General features: G+C 40.2%; 1 protein-coding gene across 1 annotated transcript; it reads left to right on the top strand.

The window, feature by feature from the left end:
- Positions 1-6,360: 6,360 nt before the first annotated feature.
- Positions 6,361-11,046, top strand: CCOS01_03119 (uncharacterized protein; the record flags this gene model as incomplete). The annotated part of the gene is made up of 1 exon (XM_060451305.1): positions 6,361-11,046. One exon carries the CDS (start codon positions 6,361-6,363, stop codon positions 11,044-11,046), a length of 4,686 nt encoding a protein of 1,561 aa, XP_060317570.1.
- Positions 11,047-11,172: the final 126 nt, after the last annotated feature.

Below are 11,172 nucleotides of genomic sequence, written 5' to 3'. Positions count from 1 at the left end.
TAAACTATAATAATAATTAGCATTATATTAAAACGAATAAAAAAAAATAAAAACTAAGAACCCTTTTCCTAATTAGAGCTATGACAAAATACGACGTTCCGAACTTTAATCTTAAATAAATATTTAAAAATATAATAATTAATATATTAGTTCTATAACTTTTATAAATAAGTCTTATAATAAAAATAAAGGCTACTTTTTTAATATAAGTCGACCCTTTTAAAATAAAAGAAAAAAAGAGGAATAATATTAAGTAAGTCTAAGGAACTAACTATTACCTATATTAAATAAGCCTAATCTTAGACTTAATATATAATATAAATAATAAATACCTAAGGAGCAATAGTAAAGTCTTTTTTAAAAACATAGCTTTTAGCTTAGAGGACGGCATATTTTTAAGTCTTAGTTTTATTAATAAAATTATTAAGTATTATAAAGTCTTAAGCATCTTATTAAACTTAGGCTCTATAATCGACGTAATTAATATAATATTCGTAATAAAGTATTATCTCCCGTAAGTTAAAATACAAAAGCTAATAATAATTCGCATAGTTAATAACTAAGTAATATTAATTAACGAGTATTATATTATAAGACTCGTTATAAGTAATATCCTAATATATATATAAGTTATTATTATCGGACGCTCTAATAAGTAAGACCTACTTTTTAAAAAGTAATAGTACTACTGCGTTTTAATAATAATTAATTATAAGGCCGAGAAGATAACTCTCTGAAATAAAAAGGGCCTAGAAATTACGATCTTTATTAAACTATCCCTAAACTTAATAAAGTTTTAGAAATACTATAAATATCACTACCCGGGCTAGGGGAGTAGCTAAGAGGACGATATATCTAATACTGGTAATAATAATAATATTATAAAAGACTTAAAAAAGCTCCTAGCGGAGGCGTATACTAAGGTTTAATAATTACGTTATTATAATACGAGAAATGCCTAAGCCCCTAGAATAACTAACAAAAAGGGGGTAACTATTACTATCGTACCGGAGCGGAGTCTAATAGTACAAAGCGTTAGCAAAAACATAAAATATTACTATTATCCCACATTTTATCTAAATATTTAAGTAAAAAGATAGGATGCCTATTAAATAATAACAATATAGCTATCGGATCGAAATAATCTATAATAAAATACACTTACGTACTTATATTAAAATATTAATATTATATATTATATATTATAGAGGGACGCGTAGTACGTATCATAATAAAAAATATAGAGGGATAAAAAAAAGATAGTTCCCCTAGAACTTTATATTATTATAAAAACATAGAGTATTATTAAAAAAAGGAGATTAGAGAAAAGTCTATTATAAAAGAAAACCTATATATATACTTAAAATAGGAAAAGGTAAATATAATATAAAGTTAATTAGAGCGATAATAATAAGTAATAGTAACTAGTACTAATAGTAAATATAACTCCTTAATAGTCGTATTAGAGCGAAAATATAATACTAAAAAAAAGGAAGATATTAAGGAGGAAAGTAATATAGGACCCGATATAAAGGATAAATATAGTAATAATACTAATATAACGTAGTATTCCCTATAAAAAGATACGGACCCTAAAACGATTATAAGAATATTATTATTAATAACGAGTAAAGATAGTAAAAGTAATCGTACTAAAGTAAATAAAGCTCTAGTTAAGAAATAAATATTTATAAGCCCTAAGATTTATATAAAAAAACCGATTTTCTAAGGGTACCCCTTAAAATCCCGATTTTTTAATACTTTTCGCGCGCTATTTTAAGCCCCATAATATAAAATAGACTTATAGTTTAAAATATCTAATATTACGATTAGGGTAATAATAAATACTAAAGAAAAGAAGAACTTAGTAAAGCGACTATATTTTATTTATAAATATTATTTTATTAAAATATTAATAAAGATTAAAAAGATAATACTAATAGAATACGCTATTAATCTCTTCCTAAAGGCACGGGCAAAAATACGTAAATAACTTAAGTATAACCGTATTAAAAAATAATTCGTAATAATAGCATTTCTAAGTATAAAAGAAGCGGGTATTATTTAAAAGCTTAATAATAAATTAAAATAAATTATAAATACCCTTTTTAATAAAAAGATAACTAAGCTAGGAGTTCTAAGGATTATTTACAATTTCAGGCCTATTAACGAGGCATTAGTTAAATCTACGTATCCCTATTATAATATAAAAATCGATATAGACTCTATCTTTTATAAGTAACTAAGAGTTTACTTATAAACGGACGTATCTAACGGATTTTAGAGCATACCGGTCCGTAAAAAAGATTAGTATAAAACTTTAATCATTAATCCTAATAATATATAAAAATATAAGGGAATACCGTAAGGATTAAAAGGCGCGCCTTTAACTTATACACGCTTTAGAAACTTAGTTTTTAAATATTATAATATTAACAGATATTATTTCCCTTTTATTATAAAATTCTTATTATACTTATTAATATTAATATTTATTTTTATAAACGATTATAACTTTATAAGCGAGACTTTTAAAAAACATTTTTATTTCTTATATTATTATTACTTCCTATACATAATATAAGTACTAATCCCTTTAAATAGGAATAAGATATACTTATTTAATAATTACGTAATATTTATAGGGTTCGAGATTTATACTAATAAGATTAGACCCTTAGGAAGATATTATAATAAATTTATAATATAAAAAAAATAGTTTAATAATACGCCCCTTCGGACGTAAAAAGAGGTACGAGGCTTATTATACCTAATACCGTTTATATATAAATATATCCTAAAGTAAGTAAATTTAGAAACTATTATTAAGAGGGCATTTTTTAAAAATATCCCTAAAACTATAAGTACGAAAAGGAGGAGTATATAAAGAAAATAAGTTAAATAAAAAATACCTTTATAAGGACCAGAATAAATAAAAATATTAAATAAAATATATAATATAATTTAAAATAACGCAACTTACAGAATAAGCTCTAAAGCTTAGTTTTATATTATAATAAATATAAGCAATTATACTATAAAAATAGTCCTACTATAACTCCTAAATAATACCGAAATTAAGACTAAGATTACTAACTCTAACTTTAATAAAACTATAATTATTATATAAATAAGCTTTAGATTATTAAATTAAGAGAGGCATTACTTAGTCCTAAAAAAAAAAACTTTAATAATTATGCAGGTATTAATAAAATACTAATAGCTTACCGGAGCTAGCCTATACCTAATACTTATTTATACTAATTACTATTTAATTAAGTAAAATATATAAAATTAAAGAGAGATTTATAAAAAGCTTATAAAATAAATTAAGGTACTCTTAAAATACGATATAAAATATATATATTAACCGAATATTATAAAAATTATTAAAATAATAAATAGACTAAGTAGGTTATATAATAAACTTTAAAACCCTCTAATAACTATTAAAAAAAGGCTAGCTTTCGAAACCAAAGTACGAAACCGTATAATTATAAAAACAGTATAATATCATAACTAAAAAACCCCTAAGTTAAGGGAATTTTAAAAAGCTAAAAATAAAAATACAGAGAATAATAAACCCTCGTTAAAAACCTTACGCTATAAATAAAATATAATATAAACAATCCTTATAAGCTCTAAAAATATACGCACCGCGCTTATAAAAAAATAAATCCTAAAAATACGTATAAAGCTCTATAATAAATAAAAATTAAAAAAATAATATAAAAATATAATTAAACTCCTCCTAATAAGACCACTAATAATTAAGTATTTATTAAAGAATAAGAAACAACTCGTAAAAATAAAAATAATAAAATACTAAATCTACGATTACTAATTATAAAAGGACAAGATAAACGCAAGCCTAGCTTAATATATTAATAAAGATTAAATAATAAAAAGTTTATATAATACATATAATAAATAAAAACATTTTAGTATAACAATTATAACTTATTACCTAAGGAGAAGGACATACTAGCCCAAAAGAACGTAAAACGTAAATCTCTATATTAAGTTATATAAAATATATTAAGTATACAGACCCCGATTATGAATATTACTACTAAGGAAGATCTCTATCTTAGAACCCTAGAATATAATTACTATAAACTTTATAAAAAAAATTACCCTAATAACCGTTAACAGTTCAAAATACGTACTAATAAATATTAACTACTTTATAAAATTTAGAATATTCATATTATATAAAAAAGTATTAACTAAAACAATATACTAAACGTAATCCGGAATTATTTCCTCAATTTTAAACTAGCTAAAAATAATATACTACAATAATAAATCTTATTTTAAAAACGCGCTATTTACTACTATAATAAATCATTATAATACTAAGTTAATTCACGGACCTATTTCTTACCCACGCTCTACTAAATAAATAGAGCGGATAGTCCGTTTAATAAAACTATAATTAATAAAATAAGCATAATCCTAACTAAAAGAAATAAGAGCATAATAATACTATAAAATACTAAATATCGCAAGAGTTATTAATACGCAATATATCTAATCTATATCTATTATACTATTATAAACCTAACTCAAAAAAAATACTTTATAAAATATTACTAAAAATAATAACAAGTAAAAAGCCTTATTAAAAGTAGTCAATAGAGTATCAGAACTAGTTATTATTCTAAATAAAGAAGATATTAATATAAACCCCGTTATAATAAGCTAGATTATTACTACGAATATAAATTATTAAAAAAAGTAGTATTTTAATATAATAAAAGAGTTAATACGTATTATTAATAAAGTAAACTTAGAAACGATCCTAATTAGAACCTTTAAAATTAATAACCTTATATAAAAAAAATAAAATAAGAATAGTAAGTTTAACTTTAAGTTTAATATATTATAAATAAGCCTATACTAAATTATAAATATTATATTTAATATATCTTATTAAATCGTAAATATTTCTAAACCTCGCGAGAGAATATACTAAAAAGTCTACGTCTTAAACTTTAAAATATATACTATATACCTATATTAACTCTAAGTTATAAAACTAATCGAGAACTCGCTTACTATCCATAACCTCTTTAATAAAAACAGAGTACTACTAAAAAATATATTACCTACGCTAATAAAGGAATTAAAGTACTAAATAATAATAAAACCGCCTAACTAATAGCTATAACAAAATATTACTAAGGAAAAGGGTACTAAAAAAGGCATCTATATTAGTCAAGAGCGGCGACCTAAGTCAGGTTATTATAAAATTAATTAGGCTAAGAAGCTAGCACCCACACCCACACACACAGTACAGTATTATTATATAATCAATAAAAGGACTTAGTACCGTACCAGGGGCACAGTTTAGACTTAGAGGAATCAAGCATCAATTACCACCACTTTCAGGCATGCCTGGCACGGCCTGGGAATCCGGGTCCCTTCGGGAGCTCGTGGGGTCGGAGCTATTTCGGGGCCCGGGAAGATATGCTTCATTTGGGAAGAAAATACGCTTCCCATCTTCTTTTCTTACTGGTGTTTCTTTCTAATGATCAAGCACACAGTTGATACAACATCTGAATAGAAGGAAAGCATCAGAAGAGTCGGAGCCATGTAGCAGTATGATCATGAACAGGAATGTTGTATAAGGCGGGAGACATTGTACCTAGTGATTTCTACCCGGCAATGCCTCGGCACCGGTTCCGCTGGGATGTAAGCCAGCCAAGGTCCATTTGGAGAAACGGAAGTACTGCCGAGCATCAAGGGAGAGAATGCCTATCGCATTTGCCTGATAGACCAGGGTAAAAAATCCGATTTTGACAGCTTCGTGACCCTCCTTCCTTGAGATAAGGCAAGGGCATCAAAGGCACCCACCATCAGCGTCCGTACTTATTCAAGGGCGCATCGGCTAACTCTTCTCGACGAAGCTGACGAGGGATCTTTTCACGGACTGGGAATCTGGGTGGGCCACCTGGAAGAGCGGGACTGATCGGAACAGCGGGGAAAAGTTGTTCCCCTGTCATCGCAACCTCAATGGCCTTGGAAGCTGACGGGACGGGACCCCCGCGACCGAGGGGCCGAGCTAAGCCCAATCTGGGACTAAGTAAACAAAACAGATTTGACAACCCAAGTGGCCAGGCCCGACCGTCCCTCTGTGCAGACTGCAGCTCGCATGTACACGGCCACACCACTTCGCGACGACACTTATCCAATGCATAGAATTTGACATATTTCTATTGCTGGTTTCACACGAAGGCCATTGAGCCTAGTTTTTCGTCGTCGTTTCTTCTTTCTTTCGTAGAAAAGTCTATGCGACAAACATAGCGCGCGGCCTTTTTTTTTTTGGTCCTTTTTGCCATTCCCGTATTTCTCAAAATGGCGACGCCACGGCCTAGAGGCGGTAGCGACGAGCTGCTTTCGTCGCCAGACCCGCTCAACGACACCGTCTCCTCCGCCCTCTACCCTTCATCACGTCGCGTAACTCGAAGTCAGAGATCACAACGTCTATTCTCCCTCGGCGGCAGTAGCACTTCGCCTAGAAAGCAAATGTTTGAGCTCGAGGTTGGCGACGACCGTCAGCCGAAACGGCTGCTAGTGACCGTTGAAGCCGAGGGCGATTACGAGAATGTCGGTGTCGGGAATGTTGGGCGCAGATTGTTCAACGCAGACACACCCACCCTTAGCCGCGGCGCATACACAACAACAGTTCCTCTGGCCGGTGATAGGAAGAACACGGCCGTCAAGACACCCGCGCGGAGAGGTCGACCTCCCAAATCCGCCGGAACGCCTAAGACCGGTACGGCGACGAAGAGGAGGGCCACAGCTTCTCCACGAAAGACACCAAGACAAGCCCGCAGAGTCAAGACCATTACCGATTCAGATGGCTTAGAAACCGATATCACCATTCAAGGCACACCGAGATCAACAACTCGTCCCAGACGGGCCACCAGTCGTCCACCGCGCGAAGTTTCCCAAGACCCGGCGCCCTCTACGATACCCCCCAGCACAACCCGGCGTCGCGGCCGCCCAAAGCGCGTTGAGTTTTCCGATCAACCTGTGGAAACGGTCGAGGACGATATCGACCTTGATGGCGTGGCGCCTTCTGACGACGGTCTCGCAGCGAGCATGGAAGACATGATTGTAGACGATCCTACCCCAAGGCGAGAGCTCCCCACGAACCCGATGCCGGAATCCGAACCAGATATCTGGATGCAAACAATGTCAGACCAAGCAACACCGCGCGCATCAACACAAGACAACCCAATCGCCCTCAGTCCGACACCAGCTTATATGCAAGATAAGAGCCCGACACCATCTGAACAGCTTCATTCAGAGTCTGAGAACGAACCCGCATACAACGAATACGATTTCGCACCGGGTGCGCCTAGCGACATTTCATCACTCATTGGCGACAACGATGGCAATGACGAACTCCGCGACCAGGATACTGTTGCTCAAGGCGAAGATTTTAGTATGATTTTCGCCAACTCTATTCCCTCCATGAGGGGCCACATGAGCATGCATGACCTTCGCTCAGAAGATGTCGGTGAAGAGACTGGCTTGATCGTCAACCAGACCCTCGAGACTTTAAGGCGAAGCGGTGCCCTGCATGTTGACGATGATGAGGATGAGATCGAAAGTATCCCCGCCAAGCAATCCTCGCCAGTACAAAATCCTCCAGCTCAAGAGGAGGAGGTTCAGTTGCAGAAGGAGAATGAAGCGCATGTGGACCCAATCGTGGCCACAGAGGCTGAAGAAATCGAATCCCCAGTCGCCCTTCCGTCGTTGCCTCGTCCCGATCTCCCACCTCCGTCTCTCGCATTCAAGGAGACGTCACCGAGCAGAGGGTATCAGTCGCCAGGCGGAGCTAGAAGCAGTCCTCGACGCAAGTCTATCCCGCTTAGCAGACAGCTTATGGAGTCCAAGGTCAAGCAGATGGATGCGGAGAACTCGAGGCTGGAGGAATCGAGAATGGACACCTCGCAGATTGACAACTCGTTTTCCAGCGTACCCTCAAGAGTTTTGGCTGCAGCGACACCCGGTGCTAAGAGCACCCGGCGGAGCTCGATGGTGAATGAGGAGATGTCTGTCATGTACGAAGACGACTTCTCTGAGATTCCGGAAGCCTACTTGGAAGCTGCTACGCCTGGGAGGCCGAAGCTGCCTGGAATCAATGACCTTGAGACGCAGCACGAAATCGAGCAAGAGATTGGGCGAGAGGTCGACGTCTCTCAGACACGCGAGGAGACCTTGATGGAAGAAGTACACGATGAGACCGTTATGAACGAGGCACAGGAAGAAACCGTCATGAATGAAGCACACGAAGAAACAATTATGAACGAGGCACCAGAAGAAGATCAGGGGGAAGAGGACGCCGAGGCTGAAGAGGCAGAAGAGGCAGAGGAAGAGGCTCGTAAGAGTTCACCCAAGTCCGCAGCCCCATCTATTGCGAGTGTTTCTTACACTCGATCAGACTCAGCCAGAATGCCGACACCAGACGATACGCCCTCTCCCGCCGAAGTTCCTGTCCCTCAGTCAGACGCCAAGACCATCGAAGCGGCCCTAAGTTCGCCGACAGCTGCGTATTCTCAGTTGCCCGAAGAAGCAAGCTCTGATCTTCCGGTCCCGGACCTGACGGTTGGTCTTCCTGCGGCCTCTAATGAGTATATCACGCCCGTTGCCCCTGTCTCGTCCCCAATTCCATCGCCCGATGTCAACCTCTTGGCGCCTCGCGCAGCATCACCAGACAACGGAATTCGCCCTACGCTATCTCCTATTGTGAGGGCTGGACGAGCTCTGCAGAGCGTCACGTCTGATGCTTCATCGCCTCCCCGCCAGAACTCTCTCGGTAGCCCTTTCAGGCCTACAACAAGCAGCAGTCAGCCTCAGTCTGCCGCGAAATCGACTCGCAGCTGGACTCAGCCATTGTCCAACTTGATCCAGGCCGGAGCTCAATTCTTTGGTTCCCCAACCCGCGCCGCAGCACAACCTCAGCCTCAACCCCTAGCGCCGCAATTAACAGGAGAGCCGTTTGATGACCCATTCGGCCCCGAGAACGACCACACTGGCCAGCCCAGCTTTATGGAGGCCTTGAGTAAGAGTATGCGGACGTCTCCCGCCAGAGAAGAACCCGAGGTCTCGTTCTCAATGTCGGGATCGCTTCAAGTCGCTCCAGGCGATGAAGCCGATGAGATGAGCTGGATGCAAGAGGCTCCTGCCCCACGCGAGCAGCCCTTCGCCCAGTCGCGCTCCTTCCATTCTAGTACGAACACAGCTTCTAGGTCAATGCACAGTCGGCGACAGAGTTTTGAGATTAGTCTCGTTAGTCCAGATCGTGCCGAGGACACTGAAGTCGAGGAAGAGCAACCCGGAGCAGAAGATGAGGAGGAGGATGATGATATTTGGGCCGTAGAAGCATCGCGTCCGGCTTCGAATGGAGGCCGTCAACAGTCTTTTGCGAAGCGATCAGCACCGTCTATCCCTCCCAGGCGCACAGCTCTTCCTAGTCCCTGGCAGAAACCCGCCGAGCCTACCCCCAAGCAGACGCTGTTCACGCCGGTGGTGTCACGAAACCGCAAGTCAGACTTTGCAGACGGCGAAGTCGAGGACTTCTCGATGCTTTCTCAACAACAGAGCCGTCAGAAGCAGATCCCTCAAAAGGCGTTTGAGGTTGCTCAGAGGTCGTCCGCCAAGAAGGATCTGGCTGCCTTCTTCTCTTCTCCCAATCTCCTACCTGGAGCAGAGGGCGTCAAGGACGTCTTGGACAAGAAGCGACTGAATCTCCAAGGTGCTGCTCAGCGCCCTGAGCGGGTTGATGCCGGCCTCGAGACAAACTCCATGTTCCCATCTGTCCCGCAGAAGGCTTTTGCCCCTTCCGCCAGCGGGCGTTCGGATTTGTTCTCGCCCGCCAAGCCTTCGGCGACCAAGTCTATCGCTGACACGTACGACTACTCGGATCCCGTATCGGCTATCAAGCCGTCAGTACTCGGGAAGTCGGTCATGGATACCCGTCGCGAGCTGTTCGCGTCAACGAACCTCCGCAGTAGCACCAGACACCGGTCCGAGATCCCAGACTCTCAGCCCAACATGTCCGACGAGGTATCGTTCCCCTCTGTACCGCAGAAGAAGAACTTTACGCCCAACGTGGGGGCCCAAAAGAACGCCCAGAACAACCTCTTCAGCAAGGCCCCCTCGGCGGCGCCGGTGCCATCGTTGACACCGGTGCGGATGCAGCTCACGCGCGCCGACATCCAGAAGTGGCAGGAGAGTAGTGCCTCCGCCATTGCAGAAAGCTCGCCCACTGCAGCCGAGTCCAAGTCGGTGTCAGAGTCCGAGTCGGAGCAGCGCGCCCGCGTCCTCCGGCCGTTGCCCGACAGGAACATGTCGCCAACAAAGTCGTGCCTGCGATCCCCGCTGAAGCCCCGCACGCCGGGCCGCGTCGTCGAGTTCACGAGCAGCGTCCTCTCGCCCCTCGCGCAAGCCCAGGTCCGCGCGGAGCGGCGGTTGTCTGCTAGTTCTAGCGGTAGCGCCGCTGCTGCGCAGCAACAGCAGCAGCAGCGCATCGCTGCCATTATGGAGGAGGAAGACAAGGAGAATGGTGATGTTGCTGGTGCTGAAGCCACCGTTGTTGAGGAAGACGAGGAGATGAACGGGGACATGGATGTCTCCATGACCGACGCACCACAATTAATGAACGATGTCCAAAAATCAGCACTCGTCGAAGAGCAAGAACCCCAGCGTCTGTCGCAGACAATGTGGTCGCGCGACCACTGGCTGCTCCTAGACGACATCATCCAGCTGCGCCGCGAGGGCCCCTTTGACTTTGAGTTCCCCGACGACTTCACCAGCAAGTCGGCCTGGCTACTCGGCCGGTCCGTCAACTCGCACGGCGCCAGCTTGAAGCTGGAGCAGTGGCACCTCGACGTCGTGGACGCGTTCCAGGCCGAGGTGGGCGTGTGGAGCGAGGAGGCGCTCGCCAAGAGGGTGTTTTCGCTCATTGTTGGGGAGGAGCTTAGGAGGCAGGGGAAGGCTCCCAAGGCTCCTTCGGTTCGGTTTTCGTAAATGGTGTGCATGCATATTCATGACTGTGATTGGGGAAGTGCGCGTGTGCATATTGGGCGTTTTCAATTTGGGAAAGTGTCCTGCTTAGTGTTGCAGGGCATATGATTTTCACGACAGTCTCATGCT

The sequence above is a fragment of the Colletotrichum costaricense genome (assembly GCF_030867565.1).
Source record: "Colletotrichum costaricense strain IMI 309622 chromosome Unknown Scaffold_3.1, whole genome shotgun sequence".
Taxonomy (NCBI): domain Eukaryota; kingdom Fungi; phylum Ascomycota; class Sordariomycetes; order Glomerellales; family Glomerellaceae; genus Colletotrichum; species Colletotrichum costaricense.
This window is presented reverse-complemented; position numbering and strand designations above follow the sequence as displayed.